Source organism: Atractosteus spatula, chromosome 6, assembly GCF_055471065.1.
Source record: "Atractosteus spatula isolate fAtrSpa1 chromosome 6, fAtrSpa1.hap1, whole genome shotgun sequence".
Classification (NCBI taxonomy): Eukaryota; Metazoa; Chordata; class Actinopteri; order Semionotiformes; family Lepisosteidae; genus Atractosteus; species Atractosteus spatula.
This window is the reverse complement of record NC_142711.1, coordinates 42,464,065-42,491,835: the sequence shown is the minus strand read 5'-3', so window position 1 is coordinate 42,491,835 and position 27,771 is coordinate 42,464,065. Positions and strand designations below refer to the sequence as shown.

General features: G+C 41.2%; 2 protein-coding genes across 3 annotated transcripts in view; one reads left to right on the top strand and one right to left on the bottom strand.

Annotated features, from left to right (window-relative positions):
• The first annotated feature begins 563 nt into the window (after positions 1 to 563).
• LOC148832915 (carnosine synthase 1-like) lies at positions 564 to 16,025 on the top strand. Its single transcript, XM_088919589.1, has 9 exons — positions 564 to 577; positions 3,516 to 3,764; positions 4,372 to 4,461; positions 5,279 to 5,775; positions 6,255 to 6,459; positions 10,296 to 10,381; positions 10,750 to 10,981; positions 13,414 to 13,676; positions 14,799 to 16,025. Exons 2-9 carry the CDS (start codon positions 3,542 to 3,544, stop codon positions 16,023 to 16,025), a joined length of 2,823 nt encoding a protein of 940 aa, XP_088775715.1. The 5' UTR covers positions 564 to 577; positions 3,516 to 3,541.
• Positions 16,026 to 18,151: 2,126 nt separating this feature from the next.
• The window catches only part of LOC148832914 (uncharacterized), a 29,594-nt gene continuing 19,974 nt past the window's right edge, over positions 18,152 to 27,771 (bottom strand). Inside the window, exons 11-15 of one of the 2 annotated variants that reach the window (XM_088919587.1) lie at positions 25,287 to 25,436; positions 23,347 to 23,501; positions 22,705 to 22,831; positions 20,427 to 20,617; positions 18,152 to 19,207 (exon numbers count right to left, since the gene is read on the bottom strand). In XM_088919587.1, the coding sequence (XP_088775713.1) occupies positions 19,097 to 19,207; positions 20,427 to 20,617; positions 22,705 to 22,831; positions 23,347 to 23,501; positions 25,287 to 25,436 (734 nt within the window). In that variant the 3' untranslated portion in view covers positions 18,152 to 19,096. The remainder of the gene's footprint in view (positions 19,208 to 20,426; positions 20,618 to 22,704; positions 22,832 to 23,346; positions 23,502 to 25,286; positions 25,437 to 27,771) is intronic. The other variant, XM_088919588.1, reaches the window with a different exon arrangement.

The window sequence follows — 27,771 nt, the reverse complement described above, 5'->3', positions numbered from 1 at the left end:
TTTAGCATTGAAAAGAAGCTCTATATGTCATTACATTGTTCAGTTTAATACAGCTTTATGATGTCTTTTATCAGAGGTACCTCTTTAGCCACAATCCTGTGCCATCCACAGACAGCAAATGACTGCTTGATCAAGGCATGCCAAGATTATTAGAAATCTTTAATAACACTTAATTCTAAGTGAATTAATAGTTGCTACAGTGCATTTAAATGTATGGCCCAGGTTCATTAAATAAAAAAAAAAGTACATGAAAATGAAAGCTGGGATTGCATGATCTTGAAATGCAACTAAGTTTCAGGAAAAAGTGTCTTGGACACCTGTCCAAGTGGCTTGAAAAGTCTGTTTATCAAAACATACATTATGTGTACTAGCTCTGCTAGAATCTTCATGTACAAGCGGGAATTACTGTAAGTTTGGAATGCCTTGCCTATGTCATTTAAACAACTGAAGCCACTGGACGCAGCCCTCCTTAACTCATTTGGTTATGCATAAGTTGTGTTTTCATCGATTCATTTAAAACCGTGTGATAAAGGAAGCAGTCCCAGTAGTGAAAACAAGACGTCACCAGCACTCGACAGTGAGTATGATTTTGACACTTGACAGCAAAATGCTTTGTACAGTAACTCCTGGTATAGTCCTAGATTGTGAAGACCACCTAATTATCATTCATTACATGATACCTGCAATAAAATATTCTTCACTGCTTAAAAAACATTATACACAATGTTACATAATGTTAGTTTTATATAATTTTGTTATTTAGTAGACCAGAGAAGTTACCTTAGCTTTTTATTTTAGTAGTGCAAAAAATCAAGTTGTCAAGAAATAGATTAGTTAAATGCGAAGATCATTTAATCATTAGATATCTATGCATTCTTGTGAATTTTGTTATATATTGCTGTGATGAGCTTATTATTTGTGTTTGGGGGTTTTTCATGCAAAACATTGCCCAACTTACAGCTTACATTTCAGATGTATTATTGGTGTAATTTTGGTGACTTCTTTCTTAAATGAGTAGTCTGATGATGTGATAGCCCAGTGTTTATATTTAATACAAATCTCACTGTGCTGTATAAATGGGAATAGTTATATGTGTAATTGTGTGAAGGGTAGCTGTATCTGTATAAGGTCTCTGTGCTGGGGGTGGGAGAGTGAATTTTAACTTCTAGAATAATATTAAATTAATGTTTTAAATTCAGCTGTAGTACGACAAATGAATGTCTTATAGAAAACAGCATCCATAAACTGCTGGTCATTAAAAAAGCCGGGTTCTGTCAAGGGTTGATGAGGTTGACAAACAGGGTACAAAAAGTAAAGCATTTACACTACAGGAAAATCTAACAAAAAATTGAGCTGACGAATAAAGATATTGAATGAAAGGTGTCAAATGCCTTTTTAAAAAGTTGGTATCCAACGGAAAATTCAAAAATCAGTTTGTAGTTTAGAAATGTTAGTAGTGTGACCGATTTGCTCAGTCAGGAACTAAGCCTTGTGTGAAGATCTGCAGGTCACGCTGGCCAGTTGGAGACCTTTGCACATTCCTCCCACAGGTGAAATCCTAAGAATCCAGGGTGGTTCCAGTGTTTGTAGTTAAAACACTTCAGGAAATAAATAAAAAAAACAACTCTGCTCTGCTTTTACTCAGCAGGTCTTGACCATTGCCTCATCAACAAGTGTCATGACTGTAAACAAATGCATCATTATTTACAGACAACAGTGAAAACACAAACCTCCGATTTCAATCAACAAATAATCAATTGCGCTGCCCAATGCTTCCTGGAACTGAACCCACAGTGTTTTGTGGCAGAATATTATGTTATGAGGTACAGAGAGTGATGGAAAGAGATTTCTGCTTGCTCAGCCAGAAACCTCTTAAGAAGTAACACGATACATTTTTTACATCTTTTTTTGTTAAGACTTCTGCTTCACAGGGCTCATTTCCTGACTTCCAGACAGATGCTTTCTGTGTAAAGTTTACTCATTCTCTCCAAGATCATCACCAGGTTTTCACCAAATGCTCAGTTTTCTACCCACCTTCCAAAAACAGAATGCCAGGTGTCTAACAGGTGTCTCTAAATTGTCCCTGAGCGGTTGTGTGCCAGTTTTTGCCTTACAGTGGACTTTTCTACTGTATAGTCCCACCTTGCACACTGTGGATCCAGAATAGGCTCTGGGCTGCTGTGTGTCACGATGCGTCATTCAGGACCCTATGCAGACAGCAGAATCCGGAAGGGAGTGAAACAAACATGGGGGGAAGTAGCCTAGGGTTGGGGCTGGTAGAAGAACAGGGGGGTGTGTTGACCAGTGCGCTGGTGCTCAGGGGGGGGGGGGTGGTCCATGCGACAATCCAGAGGGAGTCTGTAGGGAGATCCAGAGTAAACAAAAGTCCAGAGCCAGGTAATCCAGTACAGGACGGAGAGGACAAAAGTTAAAAACCGGAGCAGAATCCGGTGAAGGGTCGGGGAGATAAAAAAGGGGTAACGGGGCCAGACACTCCAAGCCCCGGAGTCGGCTGGTTCAGGATGCTGATAGGAGGCCAATGCCCTCAAGACACGGGCGTAGGGCAACTTGGTGGTAGGCGGGCCTCCGGGCGTCCATCTTTCAATGCAGAGCCAGAAATGGTGGGAGCATCTAGCTTTTGTAGGAAAGGGCTGGAACAGGGGGCAGGTGCACAAAATCAACTAAAATGTGAAAGAGCCGGAGGGGGAGGGATTACAATCATGATACTGTGTCCCTTACCAGGAACAAGCACATTTCTGATAATAAATGGACAGCTGTGTCAGCATGCATTGACTGCAAAGGAACACTTAAAGGTTCATTCATGTAGAAAGAACAACCATAAAGTTTCAGCTGTTGAGCTTTCTTCTGATGCGTCAGATTGTATTTCTTCTTTCTACTTTTCAGCATGAAGTGTTAAATAAATTGACCTTTGTATTTCTGATAATGAATGACACTCCTGTAAGAGATTAAGGACTCAGAGATATGGGGATGAATTAAGACAAATACATTTAAGTTGATTAAAACAGACTGTGATGAAAATGGTTTCTTTTGTTCTTTCTTTTAAGACTAAATGGGTAGTTCTCATCAGAAATAAGCTGTTTCTCAAGGAAATAAGACTGACTTCTTGGAAATCTGAACTCTAATTGTGAGCTAGTTGTCCTGCCCGTACATATGCTGACTTCTGTCGCTGCACAGACCTGACTTTACAAATGTTCCCTGTGATATATTGTATTAAAAGTACATTGGTAAAACACAGCCAAACGTAGCGAACTGGTGGTGAATTTTGGATATGTATCATCAAACTTCTTCCATTACCCACTGTGGGGAATCTAAGAGAATAGATGGTGCAACCATTAGAAAATCAGGCAATGCAGGAATTTAAGTGCCTTAAATATACTGTATATAAATTTTGAGCCATTTAAGAACAGCGTTGCTTCTTAAAAAATAAAGTGAGTAATCTGCAGCTCATAGCACTGGTGATGCTAAAATTGTGTTTTGTACAACTTGTGGTGCAGGCCTCACTTGACAAGGTCCATCAGAGATGCAGAGGAATAAGGACACGCTGAAGGCACCTGAAGCAGTATGTGAGAATGAGGTGGGCTGCCAGAGCTATAATGAAGGAGACGGTCCGCACGTTCACTGGGAGGAGAGTGACCCAGCCCTGCAGGAGGAGGGGCTGTCAGAGTATTACAGCTCTCTACAGCAGATACTACTGGAACTGGGGCTTCCTGAAACTAGAGACCGCACAGCTACACCAAGAGCAGGTGGGTCCGAACTACTACTCTTTGGCAAAGTCAAACTTTTCTATTTCTAATAGGTACTCCTTGTGATATCAGTGCTCATCCTGGGACTCACTACCCTGTGATTCTGCTTTTAATTTATTAATAATAATTTATTTGGCTGATGCTTCCATCCAAGCCACCTTAATTTGTATACCGGTTATTTTGCTGGAGCAATCTGAGTGAAGTACGGCAAAGAGCAAGCAGTGCTATTACTTAAATTTAATGCGGTATTGCTATGCATTGTTACAGAAGAAGCATTCAAAAAGCATTAAAAAAAGTGGACCTTTTGTTTATTTCTCTCTCAACAACAGCAAAGATAAGATTTATGGAAACCTATTAGCAATGCCATTAGAGTGGGTCGAAGCACACTCTGGAAAACACACAGAAACAGGACAAGTTTCAAAACTTAAAGTTTTTCCTCCAGTGAAAAAAGTTATTTCCCTTTTTTTAAGCTTTATGGAAGCAAAGGCATTTCAGTGGGGCCAAAGGTTAATTTGATGTTTTTCCACCCCTGTTTCATCTCTAAATAAGGTTATTAAATCATTTATGCTGCTTGGTACATTACTAATAGAACTGTTTCTTTCTGCAGATTTGACTGATCCTAACATGACTATCTGTGTTCTGGCCTCACCTGACAAATATCTTCCTATTCTGCTGGAGGGAGGCAGGCGATGTCCCGGTATGTTTTATTGAATTCCTTCAGCAAAGAATATCTTTGAATTCCTTCAGCATCAATGCCCATTGCTCACTCTGGTGTCTAGAAAAAAGCTCGTCACTGATTCAGCCACAATCCAGCCATCAGTTTCACCAAGACATCTGTTAAAGCTAAATTTAGCTTTTCATCACAACCTTTTTTAACAAAGGTAACATTTTAATATATGCATGAGTTATTACTAACTTGGGTTGTACATTTATAGTGCACAGAAATTAATGCTTAGGGTGAGAGGCAGGTTTTTAATACGGGAGGAGACAAGAGTAACGAGGAAACGAGAATACGATCTGAGTGTTATCTGCATAGAAGTGGTATGAAAATTGTGAGTGGTCCTGGGAGTAGCACAGAGCCTTGTGGGACACAAGTGGAGAGTAGCAGCAGTACAGGGGATATCCAATGCTCTAATAAAATTGTCAAGTTAAGAGAAGAACCAAGTGTATGCAAATTTAATATTAATAGACATTATTGAAGAGACTATTGAAGAGACTATTTTACCTTCTGCAAAAACAAATTAGTGTCACACATTTGGGGCCAGTTTGAAAAATGCTTCACATCAGTCTCTTTTTCATCTGAAAGGATGAATTCTTGGTTAAGGGAATTATCTGATTGAAAGCGAACCTCATTTCAAATAGACTTCGTAAAACTTAGATGTTAAACATTAGACTTAGATTTGGTTAAACCCTATAGTGTTCTCATTAATGTTTCACGGGTTGATCCTAGGAGTAATATTGCTGAAAGAATCAATGCTGATCATTTCTGTGTTGCTGCTCTGCTGTCACCCCAGGTCATGTGATGCTCTGCTTGTCCTCCTCTTGGCTCTCCAAGGCTCCTTCCCAAAAGCACCTAGGGCTTTTCTCTCTCCTCATCCACAAAGCCGTCACCTTTGGGTCAGGGGGCTGCACTAACCTGGACACCTTCCAGCCTCCCCGACGCGCCAGCTATTTCCTGAGCTCCCTGGGTGACCACAGCATGCCACACGAGGCTGAAAATGGGCAAGTTCTGGGCACCATAACGGAAGAGGATCTGGACTGTCCAACCTGCGGTTCTCCCGAGCTCACCAGAGTGGTTGAGGATGTACTTCTGACTAGACAGCTGGTGGCTCAGAGAGGCATTAAAGTACCACCAACCCTGGCCTTTGCCTTTCGCCCCAACCTTAAATCCTTGCCCCCGAACACCCAGGTGACCGTGGTTTCTGCTCAGGAGAAAGAAGAGCTGCAGAAGGCCATGCTGGGGGCTGTTGAAGAGTTTCTGCACCGTCCTGACCTTGAGAGCTGCCACAAAGCAAGTGTATTTTCTGAGTAAACAGGGTTCGCAATAAGTCTTGGTATAAGATTCAGAGATAAACCGGCAGATTTTCTTCAGTCCGATTAAATACAAGTTTGCATTTCTAATCAGTTTTTAATATGAAGCTGACAGACAACTATGTGTTTTCCAAAAAGAACAAATATAGAAAAGGTAGTTTATGATGTATGTTACAAAAATGACCAGTTTACTGCAACGTGATTGCATTTCTTTCTAAGAAAGTTTTACCCTTTACATGACAAACACTTCCTTTTCTGTTTCAGAAAAGAAAAATCCGACATTTAATTTTAGGATTTGCATTTTTACACTTCAGATTCCTATTTCTGTAAAACAATGTCTCTGATAAGCTGTAGGGCTTTATGATGCTGAAAAATTAGAAAGAGGGGGTACACTGTAGGAGTGGAGTAAAGGAAGCCCAGAATTCTGAGAAACCCCAGTTCTGTTTCTTGACTCCACAGGTGATGGTCCAACCTTCTGGGGCAAAATGGTGTTTCCGTGACAACGTGACAGTTCACCAAAAGAGTGCAGGAGAAGAAATCCTTCAAGCAGCACTAGGTCTCCTGCCCAAGATCCAGCAAGGAGAGTCCATTCTTATCACGGCGTCTTACGACTCAGTCCAGCCGCTGAAGCCCTGGAAGCTGCAGCAAAGTGTCATCTTCAAAGGTAAAAGCTCGGCTCTCCAACATAATTAAGAAAACGATACACACTAGTAGGAGCAGTGCAAACACAAAGAGGAAAGACCAATATACGATTCAAAAACTGTTAACACAAATTTCAAGGACGAGTACAACCATATGGCCAATAAAATAATTTTAATAACTACTTTTACTACTTTTGGTAATGTGGCTCCTGGGTTCTGCACTCCAAGGTTACAGGTGGTTTAAGGTCCAGGAGGCTCTATTTAAAGGCTTTGCACAAAACTCACAAATAAAAAACTCTAAAAGAAATAAAAACTTGTCATTCAGAAATAACAGTCTAACCACAAAATTAAACATCTGCTATACCACCATCGTTTCCTAGCTCACACCCTGATTTCTTCCAAACAGCAGCTGTTGCAGTTGGACACCCTTCTATACTAAAGTCAACCCCCTAATTACAGACAGAAGAGAATGAACATTCCATCTCATTACTGAATAATATACTGTAAATAGTGACTAATACACACCCATGTAGGCTAAGGATCTGCGCCTGTGTCTGGAAGGCTGCTGGTTCAAATCCTGAAGCCGGCAGAGGAATCCTACTCCACTGGGCCCCTGAGTAAGGCCCTTAACCCCAACTGCTCCAGGGGCGCCATATGGCTGACCCTGCTCTCTGACCCCAAGTTTCTCTCCATGTCTGTTTGTCTCATGGAGAGCAAGTTGGGATATACGAAAAGACAAATCCCTAATACAAGAAATTGTATATGACCAATGAAGTGATCTTATCTCATATGAGGCTACCTTGCAAGTGGTCCTTTGTGATGACCTTTCTAGTGGCAGGTCTGTGGTTTCAAGGGGCAACCTGCCACACTACATTGCAAAAGCATTTTATTATACAAACCCCTTCAGCTGCATAGCTTATATATTATATACAGTATTTTATAAACTGCTATATGATATATGGAGTTTATATAACGAAAGTTCGGGAGGGATGACAACAACCATGCTCAATCGTTCCCAGCCGTTATCAGCAATCACTCTCTTCATCCTTCCTCCACCAAACACTATAAATACCAATGTGATATCCCTCTCCCTCGCCTGCGACTTTTGCATCCACTGCTGCTGCGGTCATCTCCTGGGGCCCGGGTCTGTCCAGTGTCCTACTTCCGGCCCAGCCAGCAGTTGTCCTGTCTCGTGTCCCTGGACCCGGCATTCAATTTAGCCCCGGGTTCCCGTCTCCTCTGCTACTGCGGCCATCTCCTTGTTACTGGGCCTGTCCAGTGTCCTACCTCTGGCCCAGTCAGCAGTTGTCCCGCGTCTTGTGTCCATGTCTTATTCATGTTTCCGTCCAACCCAGTCCTTATGTCTCGTGTCCTCGTCTCGTTCTGTCTTGATCCCCTGGTGTTCCGTTTTATTAAAAAAAAACACATTCCAGGCTACCGCGTGACTGCATTTCTCCCAGGCTCAGACAGAACTGCTCACGGAGTTGGGTCTTCGTCTTGGAAGCGTGCGTTCATGTCTCATTTTCCCTATCCCCGGCGTTCAATTTGGCCCTGGACCTATTCGTTTTGTCTCTGCTGCTACTGCGGCCATCTCCTCAGCCCCGGGTGTGTCTGGCGTCCTACTTCTGGCCCAGTCTGTAGCTCTCACGTGTCTCATCTATTCAGCCCTGCTACTACTGGCTCCACCTCTTTAATGTCCATACAGGTTAGTCCCATGTCTTGCATCTCTGTCCCGACTTCATGTTTTTTCTCTCGCCCTTTCCGCCACCGGTACCACCTCATTGACAGGTAAGTCCTTCGTCCCATGTCCCCATTACATCCCTGTCCTTTATCAATTCCCAATGTCCACTCTGCTCCTGCTTCGTTCGCTTCCCCATCCCCTGTATCCAGTTCAGGCTCCAAGTTAATTTCTCTTGTCAACCGCTCTATGTTTCGCGTCCCCGTCTCGTCGCCTCTTTATCCCCCTTCCCCAGTTCAACCTCAGTCTCATCCCTTCCGTCCTCTGTTGCTACCAAAGCCACCCCCCTCGACGTCCGCACACGTAAGTCCCTCGCCTCATTCCCCTGTCCTATGCGTGTTTTTATCCCCGGCATCCGATCCGGCCCCGGGCCCATTTCTCTCCCTCTCATCCTCGCCGCCTCTCGGCCCTGGGTCCACCCAACCTTCTACCTCTGCCTACTCAACAATCGCCCGTTGACACAAGTCCCAATCCCCAACATCCAATTGAGCACCGTGGTCATTTCACCCACTCTGCACCGCTACTCCTTGGATCCAATACTGCTCTCACTTCACGTAATATCCACACACGTAAATTCCATGAGCTTCAGTACTACAGCCGGAGTCTGGAGCTATCCAAAAAATGCCTAGCTGCCCAGAGGGGGGGCATCCATTGGGCCGGGACCCCCAGAGGTTGATTTTCTCCCAATGGGAGTTTTTGTTTTCCTCTCCACAGTGCCCACATGGATCTGTCCTTAGGCCATCAATGCTCGCTATCCAGTTCCAGAGACCACAAGAGCTGCACCAGTTAGTTCCTTACACTTAATTTATCGTCAGATAGCAAAGGTGTTACTTGCCATAAGGTCTACAAGCCTCTGCATTTCCTTCGAGCCAGCCATTCCGTCCATCTAGGAAACCCTCATCAAAATTATAACAGCTATAAAAGGCCAAGCTGCTACTGTCTACCTCCATCTCTCCTCCTGATCACTGTTTGAATCAAGCGCAGGAGTTTCCAATTTCCATTGCTGCTTTTGGGGACACAATCGCAAACATGGGCCCGTATCCATCCAGATAACATCACCACCACTAACCCAATCTAATAATAGCAGCAATTTCCTTTCCCATCTACAAAGAGCCAACATGGTTTCTCATCATTAACACCCCGTGTTCATTTGAATTCCCTTCCGTCAACACCTCAACGTGTACCTATAATAAGCAACTCGCCTATGCCAACAGAAGCCGACTTCTCTACAGTAAACCTATACAGAACGCAGACAGGCACTCCGACCACCCTACTGCTGCAACAATCCGTGCGTCACAGACCACACCTTCTTCAGGTTCCTCCAAATTCTGCATTGGTGGCTTGGGGTCCCGCTTGGTTCTTTTTGGGAGTTCTGGCCTCCTCGTCCTATGGCCAGGAGGTCGGCCCTCAGCCAAGCAGGTTAAGCCAAATATCAGCTCCATAATAGTTCATTACGCTTCAATGTTGGGCATTGTCATTCCTAGTGAAACATTCCTTTGTCTTTTACTGCACAATGTTAGTGACACCAGTTTACAGGTAAAATGTGCGTCAGGAGAATTCTAGTACCACAGTGCATAGGGGAAGACACAGGGTATTGTGTTCACAAGAATGTTTTATGCCATTGTATGAAAACGATATAATGAGGTAGGACAGACAATGGAATGCTAATTAGCACATTAATAATGCAATAAATAAATAAATGACTGAATGTATTTAAGACTTACACCATTTCCTGCTACTATTTAAAGTTAATGTACGGGGACTAACATGAAACATAGGTATATACACAATTTCACTGAAAATCAAGATATTGTTTCCACTATTTAGAACTGAAACATGTAAACTCACATTTTGTTTAATGACCCACATGGTTAAGGGTCACACGGTTAAGGGAAATAATGATAATTATTTCCTATTCAGTCAAAATTTTCACTTTAAAAAATGAAGGTTGACATTCTTCTTACACCTCGGGCTTGGTTTTCTAGTGTTGATAATGAAATCAGACATTCTCTCATTAAGTTATGATGAACAGTAAAGCACGGGGTAGTGAAACTACATGGATATGAATGAATATGTTTTAAACATTTATTATAGCTGCTTGTATACTGTATATTTATTCAGAGCCAGAGGTTTCAAGAAGAAAGCTTGATCTCCACATCAGAGCCACAGTTTGCCGTTCTGCTGATGATCAGCCTCAGTTGATGCAGGTATAGTGCAAATTAAATATATTGTAGTCAGGTGGTTGTCAGTAGACATGGAACCCAAGTAGAATAATATTAGATAATGATCAAATTATGGGGTCTGTTATTTTAACAAATAAGTTCCCCATACAGTATGTGTGTAAAGATAACTGTATATTTTTACCCCGTGAAAAACTGATCAGATGATCTGTATCAAAGTACATCTGGAAAGAAACACCAGCATCCAGTTTCCTACCTTATCTGAAGAGAAGTTATAATGTTTCCATGCCATTATCCTTTGAAGATATTTAGTTAAAAATTTAAATCCTGCAGGATCTCTGGGGAAGTATCACTGCTCTGGACATCAGTGCTAATGTTGCTTGTCTGCGTTTCAGGTAGTGTGCTGGGTGAATAGGACAGAAGGTCCGATTAGAAGCAGCCCCACAGTGTTGCAGTCTCTGGAAGTGACACTTCAGGACTGGGGCTTCACAAAGCAGGACTACCTCACAGAACTTCAGCAGCTCCTGAAGCAGTGGGCCGAGGCAGCCATGCAAGGCATCATGGACTACCAGTCCCAGCTCTCCAGTGAAGAGAGGGGAGGGGCTACTGCTCAGATTGATTTCATAGGTACTGCTCTTTAGTGACCTTATACGCTAAGGATAGGCAGAACACAGGAACATAAGAAATGATGCATGCCAGATTTTCTGATAATTTAGGAGCTAATGAGACTAAAGCATTTCCAGCCATTTCTTACAAGAGTTCAGATCCTGGGCCTCAAGTATTTGGTTGGAAAGCCTGAGGTTTGCAGATATCTTCAGCTCCTGTAAAGAAGTATTTCCTAGTCTTCTTCTTAAATAAATCCCCTTTTAGTTTCCAGTTTGACACCAAATCCTTGTTTCTCAACTTGATGCTATCAAAACCTCATAGGATCTTATATCCTTGAATCAAATCTCCTTTCAATCTCCTTTGTTCTTAATTGAAGAGATTTAGTTCTTTCCCTAAGTGAAACATTAACCCCCCTTTATCCTAAACTGTCTGATAATCTCCTGAGACAAAGATATAAAACATACTTTTTATAATGTGATATAGTGAGGAAAACAGAACATGAATTTTAAGCGAGGTCTTACTAGCGCATTGTAAATCTTAAGCATAACTTCCCCAGCTAATTATTCCATGTTTTTCACTGAGATCAGAAATCTGCTTTGATTTCTCTCCTTCTGAAAAAAAAAAGTAAAGGACCCAATAAAATACTCTAGCTATCGCCCGTTATCTCTTCTAAACACAATTTGTATGTAAAATTGTATGTAACGTATCTAGTCCATTTGCTTGATGCATGTATTCTCTCCTTCATTCACCCTCAGAGAGGGTTGATGAAAGAAAGATAATTTATCAATTTGATCTGTACTCTGTAAAGTGCATCCAGCCTAATGCTTCTGCTTGTTAATGGGGTCAGTGATACCTACTCAAATTCATTTGACTTGAGGAACCAGACAAGACTGCTCTCTTAGTCCTCTGCTCTTTGCTCTCTCTTTGAAACCTTTTGTACCAGCTGTGTGGTGGAATACTTCAATTTTACTGATTAACATTTATGGTACAAAGCATCACATCTCACTGTATGCTGCCAATATTTTCTACCTTTGGCTAAATAGGGTGAATTTTTGTATGCCACTTGGCAGTTCAACTCTTTCTTTTTTAACTTTTACCTTACATGTGCAAAGCAGTTTTACATTATTTTTTAGCCTAAAAATTCACAAAACATCTCAATGTACCTACAGTACTGTTAAGACCTTAGAATTGTTTTATTGTCCAGTAGATTAACTTAAGTTCTGTAGTTTGTAGGATATTATTGATATATACTGTAGTCCAGAATCACCAGTTCATCTGTGATTATCTAGCTACCTATCTTTCAGAAAAATTATCAGTTTTAACTCAGGAGACTTCTCTTAGCTGGGCAGCTTGGTGGTGGTTAACATAGGCTAACTGAAGTAGTCCCAGTACCATCATTTATGATTTTCCAGTATCAGATTCATGCTGACCAACTGGACAAATTGAAAGATAAATGCCTTTAGTGGTACTGGTTCAAAATCGAACCAACAATATTTGGGTACATTAAGAAATATTTTATTATGATGCATATAAATAAATAAAAACATAGGCTAGTGTGTCTAGCAAAGCACTGAAAACTTTGTTTTTTCTGTCTTTTGGTAAGTATTGGAAGATTACACTTATTTTTTTTAATTGTCATAAAATCTTAGTTAAGTACTTTAAAAGGCCTAAAATATATCTGTCATTAACTCGATTACATATTGAATACAAAAATCTATTTTTGTATTTTTTGGCCAATTAAGCAATTGCTCCTGGAAAAAACTAAGGCTGCTGCTGGAAGAGGTGTTAGTGGGGCCAGCAGGGGGCGCTCACCCTGCGGTCTGTGTGGGTCCTAATGCCCCAATATAGTGACGGGAACACTATACTGTAAATAGGCGCCGTCCTTCGGATAAGACGTTAAACCGAGGTCCTGACTCTATGTCATAATTAAAAATCCCAGGGCATTTCTCATAAAAGAGGAGGGGTGTTACCCTGGCATCCTGGCCAAATTTCCTATTGGTCCTTACCAATCATGGCCTCCTAATAATCCCCATCTATGAATTGGCTTCATCACCCTGTTCTCCTCCCCACTGATAGCTGATGTGTGGTGAGCGTTCTGGCGCACTATGGCTGCCGTCGCATCATCCAGGTGGATGCTGCACATTGGTGGTGGTGGAGGGGAGTTTCCCATTACCTGTAAAGTGCTTTGAGTGGAGTGTCCAGAAAAGTGCTATATAAGTGTAAGCAAATAATATTATTATTATTATTATATTTAAGAACCAGTAAGCATTAAAAACTAATCAAACAAAGCAAATAATTAGTTGAATAAATTCATTAAGAATTCAGTTAGAATCAATACTAGCAAATGAGTAAATGACCATCGCAAAACATATCCTTTTTCATGGTCTATAGTTCATTATAAGTTTTTGTGTGAAGATATTTGAACTTTTCTGTGTAAATATGCCTCTCTTCAGGTGTGGAGTTTGCTCTGACACAGCACAAGGACAGACTGCACCCTTTCCTCCTGAGCCTGACATCTCACCACAGAGGAATTCAGAGCACTGCCACTCAGCTCCTGCAGCCCCACCAACAGGGCAGCACTGTCGGGCCTCTCGTACAGGCCATGTGCCACAGAGCCCACTGCTCTTTCATCGCTGACAAGACCATCCTGTACATCGGAGGAGGAAATGTAAATAGGCTGATAGTGTTTCAGTCAGCCAAGAAATATCACATCAAGGTAAGGTTTCTCGCCTCAGTTAAAAATTCCAAAATCTGATGCATAAAATGTTGACGCCATTAAAGATACTTATTGCTGTATCCAGTTCATACATAAGTGATATTTAGGCTGGTGTTTCCTATTTTTAAGAAAATCACATGTGCACTGTTTTGATTAAAAGTCTCAGTTTCTAGTTTCATTCGATGAGATCAGAGGTGTAAATAATAAGCAGAGCATGTTAATTTTTCTACCTGAAGACACATAATTTCAAAATGCTAGTGAACAGCCTGAGCTGTTAGGATGTTAGCTGTTAGGACGATAGGAGATAAATCAGTTATGTTAACTTCCATGTTTTAAAAAAATAGAAAATAACAATTCTTAATATGTGAAATGCTCTACAATCTCACTTTACCCCATCAATATTGATAAAACTAAATTAAAATGGTTTAGTATCCTTCTTCATCCGTTTACCAGTCAATCCCTACTGGTATTTATTTGAACATTTAATAATAGTTTACATCTTAAGCTTACTGTATATCTGTAGCATAATATACATCTTGAAATGGATTTTCATCATTACGAAGCATTTTTATCTTTAGCATGCCTGGAAAAACATTTTAACCATTGCTCATCTCCCAAGCCTCCTTTTTAAAAGAAATCAAATCCTGAACTTTTGTAAGTAAAGCTAGGAAACTAGAAAGAAAAAAAGGAAACGGTGGCCAATAAAGACCTAGATTTAATTTGGTCTCTACGAGAGTTTTATCTGAAACGACCAAAAATAAATTTAAAAGGTTTTCATGACAAAAATAACTTCAATAAAACGGGTATATGCCGTTGTCTCGTGACGTATATCAAGAGCTAGTTTCCCAAGTGACTCCTGTCACATTTTGGCATTATTTTTCCCCTTTAAGGATCTTAAAAGGTTTCAGATATGTTCTAGTTGACGAGTTTCTGCTCCCAAATCCATCCACTGCCACCCCGAAACTATGATTTCAGAGTATGACAGGATTATTCAAATACAGAACAATATCCTACAGCATCTGAATGTAAATAGACATCAACACATGCTGTTCTTCCCAGTTTGAAACCCATGGCCAAACAAGAATGGTAAGATTCCAGTATGTTAATTTCTGTTTTTTTTAGATAATCTTGGTAGATTGCAATTCATCCCATCCTGGTTTTGCACTGGCGTGGAAAACCCTTCATCACGATTTCAGCGATCACACGCAAGATGAGTCTCATGCCCATATCATATCCAAGATGGTCCGGGATTTGAACGTGATTGTCGATGGCTGCACAACTTTTAATTGCGATACAGTTATACTGACGTCCCTCGTGTGCAAAGAACTAGGTCTTCCCAGTGATGGCTTTGAAGCGCTCGTTACTGCCAAAAAGAAGAGTCATTCTCATCGGCACTTGGGGGGAATTCACCACGGCCTGCAGCATCTCCCCAATCCCTCACTCTACGTAGTGCCCTGCCTACCCGTGGACAGTGAACAGGAGCTCGAAGAGGCCATGGCACAGGTGGGCTTCCCTGCAGCAGTAAAGCTGGAGCAAAGCAGTGGTGGAATGGGTGTCAAAATAGTGGAGAACTCCCTGCAGTGCCAGCAGCACTTCAAGAGCCTAAAGTGGGACTTAAAAGGAACAACTTATCAAATGATAAACAAGGGATTCAAAAATGAACCATTTCTGATGGAGTTCATTAGCGGCCCAAGGTATGTCGTAGACCTGGTAATCTTTCAGGGGAAGCTCTTGGCAGCATTTGTCTCTGATTGTGGGCCTCCCGGACTCTCTTACTTTTTCAACACATCACACATCATGCCCACCTGCCTCTGCCCTGAAAAAGAGACCCAGTTAGCCATTGCTGCATACCAGTGTTGCCTCCACTGTGGCCTGAAGAATGGGGTCTACAATCTCGATATGAAATTGACTGAAACAGGCCCCAAGCTCATCGAGATCAACCCCCGACCGGGTGGAGGTTATCTGCCTAGCTGGATCAAGACGGTCTATGGCACTGACATTATTCTGTGCACCTTTCTGATAGCCTGTGATGTCCATCCACACATCTGGACCCCTGAACCCAGAGGCTATGTTGTAGGTATATCTAGCCCTGTTTTTCAGCATGTTCAGGCCCTGGAAAACCCTTCTTTTCCTGTAATATTAAAGGCTTTGGAGGAAAATGGGATTATCAATTCTATCAAGATTGGAGACATGAAAAATAAAATTGACTTTGACTTTTCCTCCTTCAACATTACCAGCTTCAGTCCCAACAAAGACGAGGCCTTCCACAGGCTCATTGCTGCTTCCAAAATTCTTGATTTGGATTCAGAAAAACATCCCGTCAAGTACTTTCTGGACTTCATAAAGTAAATTGCTTTGTGAAAAGGTTCACAAAGCAATTTTACTGAATGAAGAATTGGATCTAATACAATTTTTGTCATTGGTAATTTTAATATTTGGGATATTTTTAGAATTTGAGCATTTTTAAAATAAATTTGTATAAAATGTGCGTTTAAAATTTCATATTAATTTCATATTCATGTTTGGTGTAATATGTGCATTTTTTCAAATATCTTGAAAAACTCACGAATTCAAATCAGTGTATTATAACCAAAATACCAAACAGGAAATAAGCAAACATTTAGCAGCACATGGTCATTTATTGGATGGCAGACCAAAACCAATTTCCCCTTTCTAACAATGTATCATTAAAATAGGAGAGAACATTTTTAGCCAGAGGATTCCATAATTTAGTGGAGCAGTGGCACTGTGGCTAAGGATCTGTGCCTATGGCTGGAAGGTTGCTGGTTCAAAGCCTGCGGCTGGCAGAGGAGTCCTACTCTGTTGGGCCCCTGAGTAAGGCTCTTAACTCCAATGGCTCCAAGGGTGCCATATAAATGACTGACCCTGCACTCTGACCCCAAACTTCTCTCTCCCTGCCTGTGTGTCTCATGGAGAGCAATTTTAAGACAAATTCCTAATGCAAGAAATTGTATATGGCCAAACAAAGTGATCTTATCTTATATAGGACATCAAAATTTCTTCAAATAGATAAGACATCAAGTTGTTTCATAATAATTCTCATAGTTCAATATACTATTCAGCTTTCAGATGACCTGTCTGGTAACCCAGTCTGGTTAAAACAGAACTCTCCCATCATTCAGCCACTTGTTTTCTCCCTTCTTTTGTCTTTTCTCTCTTACTCCCTCTCTGTTCCTGTATGTACTGTACAGTATGTTGTGATCCATTCCAATGGAGATCGTCTTAATGACCTCCTTAGGAATGGCCCTGGCACTGTTCAATGTTTATTCTTTAATATGGTGGTCCTAATGATATACAGTGGAGTTAATTAACCTGAGTAAATTCCTCACACTGAGTTTATCAGTGTCTTCCTCCATGTTTACTCTCCCCCTTCTTTAAGGACTGCTAGGTAAATACCGACATTTCTACATACTTGTACATCATTCCAGACCTTCTGAGGAAGGTAAGGGGAATTGCAAACACTGCTAACATTGCTAAGTGTCAGATTTGACCTCACAGTATCATAGTCATTGTTTTACGTTTAGAAGCTGAATTTGGGTAAATTTACATTTTGTGTGATGCTAATATTTGAATTATTTGGGTCATGTAATCAGTAGTTTGCTACAGTACAGGGTGATGTTGATAAATGGCTAGTTGAACTGAATAAACTAATGTTGTAATGGAAAGAACTGTTCTTAGTTTTTTAAATTGTTTTCTTTTTAGAAACGTATTTTAATAGCTTTCTGTGCTGCACAATAACTCAAGTTAGTCTCTAATGCTGTAAAAGGAACATGATTTGTGAAGTACTGTAGAGATGGGGGAGGGTCAAAGATCAGGTCTTGTAACAGCGACCCTTGGTTTGGTTGTATTCCTGTAAGACTGCAGTGTTAACTCTCTCAGTGGCAACTGTATGAGTCCACTGTCTAATTTCTTACGTTCTGCTGTTCCTAACTGAAGAAAAATAGCTGGACATTATAAAGAAAAAGAAATATACCTCAATGATAACTTGCGTAACCAAAAAACCCGAAGACAACCATAATGCCAAAGTTACTACATGCTAAAAGTCCTTTCTCATCACATAAGAAGCCTTCAGGGAATTTCTAATAAAATATGAAAACCCTGGGAACATCAGAAATATCAAACTTTTTACAATGAAAAGTAGCTCATAAAGGAAAGGCCATATACTGTATAATGGTCAAACATATGTAGTTGGTGCTGGGTTTTGTTAGGAGATAAATGAACTATGTTGGGATTGTTACAAACCGATGGAAGTCATGTAGAGATGATGTGTACTGACTTGTGTTTATTTGTGTATTGTATAACAGAGTAAAGTTATAATGATGTGAACTGTTTGAAAAATATAAAGGAAAGTGGGTGAAATAGCTCTGCATTAAATACATCAAACAGTACAATCCTTGTTCGGGTATTATTTCATACATATTATTTCCACTGTGCCAGAAATAACAACACACAAGCATTCTTCAGTTTTTTATTCTTAATTTCTCCTTAAGAAATACATAACATTCATAATTTTATTCTGGACAATACCTCTTCTAACCCATCTTACTTCTGTGGCAAGTTCACGTTAGTGGCACTACAGTAACAGCTTCTTATAAGATTACGCATTGTACCTTCTCTGGGAAGGAATGAAACACTACTGAAATGAGCTTGTATAAATGTCACCGCAGCTACGTGTGACTTTTATCTGACATTTCACATTGTGTAAAGGTCACAGGACTACCAAGTGTTGAAAATGACCATAACTACCTTGTTTTGGTATAACTCAGTGTTACTATACTGGTAACTGTATGCATCAATATTTCATATGAGGATATCATTTGCCACCTTACAGAGAAATGAGTGAAAAATCAGAAATATTTTCAATACTTTTTTTTTAACCAAATTGATTAACCATTTTATAAAATAATGTATGCATGAGAACACAAAATATTATATATGTGCCCTAACTTTCGACAAACCAAAAGTGCATTGGTTTTTAAACTTTAGGAATTTTGCACACATACTCTCCAATGTGTATTGTGCTGCAGTACTGGTTCAGTAGTTCCCCAATGCTATTCTTAAACATTCCTTGCATCCACAACTCACTGAGAATCATTGTCTGTGACTCATCACATTTTAAAAATCCTTCTGTCTTTTCTACCCAGAGCTCCTGAAGGTGGAAGCTGAATAGTTCTTAGTGATGCCTGTTAACTGGTGCAGAAATGCAGCTTGCCAGGTCTAAATACCAGAGTAGCTCCTTCTATGCCTGTAGTCAGTGCAGCAGTATCCTTATGTGAATCTTTCCTCTCATCTAAAAATTCAAATGGGTCATCTTTGAATTTCTTGTCTCAAGAGTAATCCTTTGCATGTCAGCAGGTCTTGCCTAAAAGCTCTATAACAAACCACAATCAACTGGTTTCTCAGGCAAGTCGGCATAGAATTTCCAATAATCTTCGGTATGCCCTCTCTCCAATAACTGTATTTGTTGTCCTTTTATGCCTGGGTTTAGATGCTCGGTGATGTGCTTGAGACTGAAATGAAATCAGAAAAGAAAGTCATCAAAGCAACATGATTCAGTCTTAATCTTAGGTTCTGGCTAATAGAAAGCTAGTGTCTGCCTTTTCTGATCCTCAGTAGAAAAAAGGTACAGTAGGTCAAATAGGATCACTGTGCAACTTATTTTGTTCACATTATCAATATTAGATGTTCCTGCATCAGTAAATTAAAACGAATTAACTTGTCATTTCCTTATATTGATGTATTGTTATGCATGATCCTTAAATGTGCAAATTATCACATTTGCCAGATCTTTTCAGATGTTTCTAATACACATACTGTATACAAGCAGAGATTAAGCACCATGATGAAGGATGCCACATTGTATAGAACTCAAGCTCATCCAGCCCAAAGTGGTAGAGAGATGTGTTATCCATTCATTTTTTAACGGGTTAATCCGATTTAGGATCATGGAGAAGCCAGAGCCTATCCCAGCAAGCACTGAAATACACCCTGGATGGGATGCCAGTCCACTGCAGAGCAAACACAGACACGCACATACTCACACCAGGGCTAGTTTAACCAAAAGCCAATTAACCTACCAGTACGTCTTTGGACTGTGGGAGGAAACCAGTTCATCCAGAGGCACCCCAGGTCCAAAATGGAACTCCCCCAGTACTGACCAGTGTGCTACGATGGTGCCCGAGAGTAGAATTCTACTAATCCACACCTCTAGTTCATATGCAAAAGCAGAACTCAGTAAAGAGATGCCCTGGCTCTGACATCGCTGAGATGGATATTGCTGAAATAATTCAGTATTTAAAGCTGCTGATGTTCCCAAAAAATTATATTAAATATGACATGAACATCAATCCATTTTCTTACCGCTTTATCCAATACAGGGTCACAAGGGAGCTGCAGCCTATCCCAGCAAGCAACAGGTGCAAAACAGGGTACACCCTGGACACGATACCAGTCCATCGCTGCGCAGACAGACACAGACATGCACACACTCACACCAGGGCCAATTTTCCCAAAAGCCAATTAACCTATCAGTATGTCTTTGGACTGTGAGAGGACACTGGACCCAAAGGAAACCAATGGAAACATAAAAGCTCCTCACACATAGCGCCTCAGGAATTGAACCCAAGCCCCAAGTGCTGTGAAGTTACGATGCTATCCACTGCACCACCATGCCACTAGCATGACATAAACAAAACACTAGAAAAAATATGAAAAAATAGGAAAACAAACCTTACTTTTCCCTTTGCAGGTCAGTTTTCCTACAGTGTGGAAGGCCATTTCTAGAGGGGCATCCTTAGTGTCCCCAAAGTGCACGGCCTTCACAGGCAGCGAGTTTTTGTCTCTGAGAAAACCCTCATCCATCCTCCAGACGTGATCATTGCTGTCACAATTACACAGGCACCCCATTCCAAAGCATGTACCTGTGGACGATACCAGGGCAGTTAGATTGCAATTCTAATTAGGGCATTATAAAAAATGAAAAACAAAAGATCTACCATGACGTGAAACTGAAGTATGCTATCTTGTTGCAAAATCTACACATTTACATTAGTCTAATTCTTAGGTTCTGCAATACAAATACGGTAAGACAAATTTGGATGTCAAACAATTTTCAGTAGCTAATAATAAAAGCATTATTATTATAACACTGAACCTGAAAAAAATGCAACAGCATTTAAAGAATGGTATCCTAAGGTACTCCACTTTTGTAGAGGCCCAGAAGCCATATTTCTGTTAAGCTACGTTTGAATATTGAAATTATGAATAAAGGTATTTCCTTTTAAAAGAATCTGATCTCTAATGCCTGCTTAACCTTATGCAGGTATAATGTGCTTTGCAAAAGTATTCAGACCCTTCCTATGGTGTATCACTTTGTGAAATAACACTGATGCATACATCAATCCAGCTATTTTCTAACCACTTTATCTAATACAGGGGTGCAGGGGAGCCAGAGCCTAGTCCCAGCATGCAACAGATACAAGGCCTGGACAGGATGCCGGTCCATCACAGGGCACACACAGACTTAAACATATACACGCTCACACCAGGGCCAAAGTTCCCAGAATCCAATTAACCTACCAGTAAGTCTTTGGAATGTGGGAGGGAATCGGAGCACCGAGAAAACCCATGCGTACACGCAGATAACACTGAAACTCTGCACTGAGCGCCGTGGGGGAGCAATGCTGACCACTGCACCACTGTGCCCTCCTGGTGCATACGCATGGTAAAATTAATACGTTACTCAAAACCTGGGAGTTCAAACGGAAAACTTTTAAGGGTAAGATAACATAGTAAATGTCAGAAAAAAACAGAGAGCTGAAAAAATGTTGATTGCAGAAGCATTCAGACCTGTGAGCTCCGTATTTGGTGTACATACATTTGGTAGCAATTACACAAGTCTTAGGTAAGTTTGCGCACCAGTTTTTGCAGTTTTTACTCACTCTTTTTGTAGATTTGCTTACAATGTCCCATTTTATTGAGTATCGCTCATGGGCAGCAGTTTACAAGTCCTTCCAAAGATTCTCTGACTGGGCCACCCAAGCACAATGCGTTTTTTCTTCTTAAGTCACTCCAGTGTAGCTTTGGCTTTGTAATATGGGCCAATGTCCTGCTGAAAAGTGATGTTTTGCCCTTTTTATGGTCTTTAGCAAACTGAGGCAGGTTTTCTTTTGAAACTGTATTTGACTCCCCATCCAAGTACTGGCTCTTTCAAGAAACAGCTCGATGAGATCGTTGGATCAATTAACTACTAATTACCACATGGGCTACATAAGCTTGTTTGCTCTTGTTTGTTATGGCACCCATGACTAGGTAATGCACTGTGCTGAGTTTTTTATAGTTATAACTCTTTGCATTTAGACCAAAAAGGTTCAGTTTCATTCCACCTCACCACATGATCTGTTGACACATCTGCAGTATCACTTAAATGCTTTGTGAAACTCCATGCAGGATTTTAAATGGGTTTTCCACTCTGCAATTTAGGCCAGCTTTGAGGAGTAGACATTATATTCTTGACTCAGGGCTCCCGCCTATACTTTGGGTATTATTATACTTCGCCTATTACTACATTCTGGGATTAGTAGTGTGGAACTATGAACATTTTTGGATCATATAACTATCATATAATGATCTATTACATTCTGAACTCCAGATTCTCAGAAAATGTGATTTTTGTTTCACATTGGATTACCCCCCCTTAAATGAAAAAATAATTTTACACAGCAAAATATCTTATTTGGTGTTTTCATTAATTGATTTATTAATGGTGGCTGGATGAGGTTTTTAGATAAGTTCGCCACCAGCAACAGGCTAGATGGGCCTTATGTTATGTTCTTATGTTCTAATGAGCATTATATAAATTAAAGCAAACACCCGTTTGCCACAAACAGATCCATGGAAAAATGAATCCATATGAATTAACCACACCAAACATGCAGACTCTGCAATGAGTGAGAGCTGTCCGTCAGGCTGACTGTGGACAGAAGCACAAGATGGCGGGCTCAGTCACCTGTCATGCCACACGCACAGCTCCCACTGTTCCTCTCAGCTCCTCCCCAGTCCAGCATCTTCTGCCCGTCCCATGAGACCCACCAGCCCCAGCCAGACTGAACGAAGCGGGTGTGCCGACAGTCCAGCTGCAGGATGAAGAACAAGGTTCAGGCTCTGCGTTTCCCCAGGGGCCACTAGTTCAAAGCAGTTTAATCCAGTTTAATCCTGTCCACAGTACAACGGCTAACACAAACGATTCTGAACACGAATATTTATCACACATGCCGGTGAAATCTAATGACAAGATTTGTGGATATTTTATACAGGCAAATGAAGAAAGTTTAACAATTGTGTTTCTTGCTAATGTTCAGTCTAGATAAGTCTTGGCCTTACTGTAACTGGGTAGAGTTTGTGCAAATGAGGTCTATGAAATACTAAACTCTCCATAACCTGTCAATTAAAGAAAAATACCAACCTCATCATAACTTCTGATGCAGACTTCAGGAAAGAGCTATTTTGACTTCTCAATGTTATTTTGAAAACATTCTACAGCAGACGTTTGCAAGGTGGAGTTTAACAGCTGTGCAGCTGTGGAACGCATTTGATGGAGGAGCAATGAGAATCAGATAGTCTTCTGTCCCACTCCCTGCTCCCAGCTCACCTTGACATACTGCTGGCAGGACCTGGACACTTGTGTTAAGGCGTGGAGCTGAGAGAGATCTGCTTCGTATTGGAGCTCTTTCCTGTAACAGCCTTTCTCTTCGCAAGGAGCCACATGCATGCGGTGCCCACTGTTGTGACTCACCACTGTGATACCTGAGTCAGGAGGACACAGCCCAGCAAGATCACAGATACACCTGCATTAGTGTTCTAGCAGCAAGCACAGGGACAGCACAAGGTAGCGCAAACTCAGAGGAGTCACATTGTGGTAGAGACAATATACACAAATGGTAAAAGAATCATAGTACTATGATACCCATCAACAAAATAAAGAATCAGGAAATTGTATCGTGAAAGTGAGATGGCAAAATCCAGTTTTATTTATATTTAAGCACTAAGAGTGCTCAAAGAATCAGCAAAAATTTGCTAAACACAGTAAAATCCAGATCCAGAGGATAAGTGCTCACAAAGTACAAAAATGTACTTCAGAAATTGAAATAAAATGTGGGTTAGGAGGTTTAGGTCCTCCCAACACCAACACAAGGTAGAATCCGGACAATACTAAATGGAGTGCAGTTCCTAATATTGCTAAGAAAATGCTTCTGATTCAAATTAAAAAAGCTCTCTCTCAAAATATCTTACGAGGCTGAAGTTGCCAGCTTCTTATGCGCGTTTTTCGTTCCACCTTAAATGCTGCTGCAGTGATGTTATGCCGCCTTTCGCCTGTAGATAGCTCTCTTTGGTCAGTACTAATCCAGATGGTATACTGTAGACATCCTCAGTGAAAGGGGATATCCAAATAAATAGCGACTGTCCAAATTGTATTTTTGTATGGAATATATTTCAGAAAATCGCAAACCCATTTTAAAAACTCACAATAACACGAACTTGCACTGGGAAAAGGTGATTGCACTTTCTGCTGTATTGCTATGGCCCTCCCCTCCGATTATAAAAACGTCTCACAATTCTGACACTGTGGTGTGACACACAATATAACCAACTCTCAATATACTGAAGTATAAGAAAATTTACTGTACCGTTTTTAAAATATGACCCTCTAACCATGGCATGTGAGGATTTATAGTCAACAAAATAGCGCACCTTCTGCTGATTTGTTGTGATTATAGAAATTTCATTTATCAGGTGGGTAGCTGCATCAGCCTATCTTTCTTACACCTGAAGAAAGCTCCACAGCTGAAACGTTGTGTTTCCTTTCCTCTCTTTAAGCATGGAATAAACCTTTACTTGTTCCTTTGTAGCCTACGCATGCTGACGCAGCTACCCAACTGATATATAACATTCCTATAATCACAACTTGTCCACTGTGAGCATTTGTTCCATGATTATTTATTCTGGCATTGAAGCATATTTTATGTCATACCGAAGTGTCAAAAAAGTACAATTTCACAACATGCTTCAAACAAGTTCCAAACTATTAAAATTTCACTGCAGAAAACAGATTTATAGATCTAATTTAATTGCTCATTTAATTAATTTGGCTATATTGAGCTATAAATCAATTGCTGATTTATTGAAAAAGTAGTTTTGTTTTTCTGAACCATACTAAAAAATAAATATACAGATTTAAGTTGTATCATCCATATTTATCAGCCCCCAATTTATGTGAATAAAATAATATTCTGCAATAATATTATATCTACAGTAAAAAATGTATATACTTTATACAGTATGTATGTATATAACCCTGCACTTTTATTCACTATCATTGGCCTTTACTTGCTTTTTAACAAAGCAGGTTAGCAGGCAGATGTAAGAACAATGGTTAGAATTAAAAATATCCTTTAAGGAAATTAAGCAGGGAATGGTTTAAAACTGGGAACTCTTACCTGTGACTGGAGTAGCTAGATATGAAAAGAACAGGTGAAAAGTCATCCAAGAATGCTAGGTGCGATGTGTTGCCTCTATTAGCCTTCAGTTTACCTGTCAGTGGGTCAGAAGCCATATCACAGTACACCTCGAACTGGGAGAGCCCCTGTCCTGGCCCATCTGGGTCAATGATGTATCGCCTTGACTCCACAAAGCCAGCCTCCTTCAGAGCTGCACAAGACTCCAGCACTGGATCCAAGGTCTCTGCACGATGTCAACACAGATAGTTAAGAGAGCAGAAGGAAGGCTTTTATCTTTTATTCAGCTGGGTGCTAAAGAGTGGCACAGCGGTACAGTGGTGAGTATTGCTGCCTTGCAATACTGGGGCCTTTAATTAAATAAATCTGCTACATTAATTTGTTTCTGCGAAGACTGGCCCTGGTGTGAGTGTGTGCGTGTCTGTGTCTGTGTGTGCCCTGCAATGGACTGGTGTCCTGTCCAGGGTGTATCCTGCCTTGTGCCCATTGCTTGCTGGGGTAGGCTCTTGCTCCCCCTTGACTCTGATTTGGAAGAAACAGTTAGAAAATGGTTGATGGACAACAGGGCAATAACGGCATGCTTTTTTGCCCTAGCTCTTGTCAATTTACAGTAAAATCCATATGGCATATTTAACAACTGCAGTGTAACCTTTTTTACAGCATGGGCTAGAACCCTGTAAAGACAGGATATCACCCTTCTAACAAATACAGTACAACAGTTATGTTCAGTACATAACTCTCAATGCATCAGACAGAGGTGTGCTCTGACCACTGCAGAAATAAGTTTCACTGGCAGGCAGTGCTGTAAAAGGAGAGTCGAGGCCTGCATGTGAGAGACTGGAAAGTTTTAAAAATTAATACTATTGAGTATCTTTGCAGATAACCCTGTAGTTTGAGCATCACAGTAGACACAATGAAATTAAGGCGTCTATTAATATTCAGCATCAGATAGAGCAAGGACCTATCCTGGCAAAGTCAGATAATAAAAATAATAATAATAATTGCTTACACTTATATAGCGCTTTTCTGGACACTCCACTCAAAGCGCTTTACAGGTAATGGGGACTCCCCTCCACCACCACCAATGTGCAGCTCCACCTGGATGATGCGACGGCAGCCATAGTGCGCCAGAACGCTACCACACATCAGCTATCAGTGGGTAGGAGAGCAGAGTAATGTAGCCAATTCATAGAGGGGGATTATTAGGAGGCCATGATTGGTAAGGGTCAATGGGAATTTTGGCCAGGACGCCGGGGTTACACCCCTACTCCTTTCGAGAAACACCCTGGGATTTTTAATGACCACAGAGAGTCAGGACCTCGGTTTTACGTCTCATCCGAAGGACGGCGCCTGTTTACGGTATAGTGTCCCCGTCACCATAGTGGGGCATTAGAACCCACATGGACCGCAGGGTGAGCGCCCCCTGCTGGCCCCACTAACACCTCTTCCAGCAGCAACCTTAGTTTTTCCCAGGAGGTCTCCCATCCAGGTACTGACCAGGCTCACACCTGCTTAGCTTCAGTGGGCTGCCAGTTGTGAGTTGCAGGGTGATATGGCTGCTGGCTAAAAACCACATGATCCGCCCAACGTGGGGCTCGAACCCACGACCCTGAGATTAAGAGTCTCTACCGACTGAGCTAGCCGGGCTGTTCCTCTGACAGATGTGATGCCTCTGTCACGAACACAGACTGAGATCCGTGTCAGGTCCTGTAGTAGAACCTATGCGTTGCGGTAAGAGCTGGAGAAAACAGGAGGCGTGGTAAAAGGAAACACACAGGGGTTTAACAGTGCACAAAATAATAGTGACAGTCTGTGAGACAGTGAACGGGGGAGACAAAGAACGGCATCCAAATCCAAACGGGTCCAAAGGCAGGTCAGGGCACAGTCCGAGAATCCATCCTGGGACGCGACAAGGTTAAAATCCCCGGAAGGGGGGAACACATGGACAGACAAAACATGGAGGTCCAAGGGTGATGGGGCGAGATCCTCCAGATCCCGGGCTCAGGAAGCAGGAGGTGTCGGGGATGAGGCCTATGCCCTCAGGAGATGGACGTAGGGTTTCCTGGTGCTAGACGGGCCTCGCCTTACCCTAATGATGAGCCCCGAGGTCTGGAGGAGCTAGTCTTTAAATAATACACCTAAGAAGGTGCACCTGGGGAGGTTAATCACAAGAACAATAACAATAACAGGAGTAGTGGAGCGCCCTCTAGGGAGGGATGTCAGGCGTGACAGCCTCACAAATGAAGGATTTGAGGTTTGATGCTGGCTTTGGCTGAATTTCTAAAGCAAATATTGGCAGGTTGGACTGGTTGCTCTAAATTGCAAGCCACATCCTGTCCAGGAGAAGAGCAGTTATGTGTCCCATGGAGGCAGGCTCCGGCTTGCCACAGCCCAGACAAGGATTTCTGATCACGCATGGATGGCAAATTGTTAGCAATCAATGTATACGACTCATAAAATACAAATTTAGAAATAAATATACAGTACCGTCAGAAAACTATTTTTAATGTCGTTAATCAAGAATACTGTTCAACTGAAACTGAAACTGAAATCTGCTAAAT

Coding starts and splice junctions, on each gene's coding strand:
- LOC148832915 (XM_088919589.1), top strand. CDS start 3,542: ATGCAGAGGAATAAGGACACGCTGAAGGCACCTGAAGCAGTATGTGAG. Junction 3,765..4,371: donor CACAGCTACACCAAGAGCAG/GTGGGTCCGAAC, acceptor TTCTTTCTGCAG/ATTTGACTGATCCTAACATG. Junction 10,382..10,749: donor ATCAGCCTCAGTTGATGCAG/GTATAGTGCAAA, acceptor TCTGCGTTTCAG/GTAGTGTGCTGGGTGAATAG.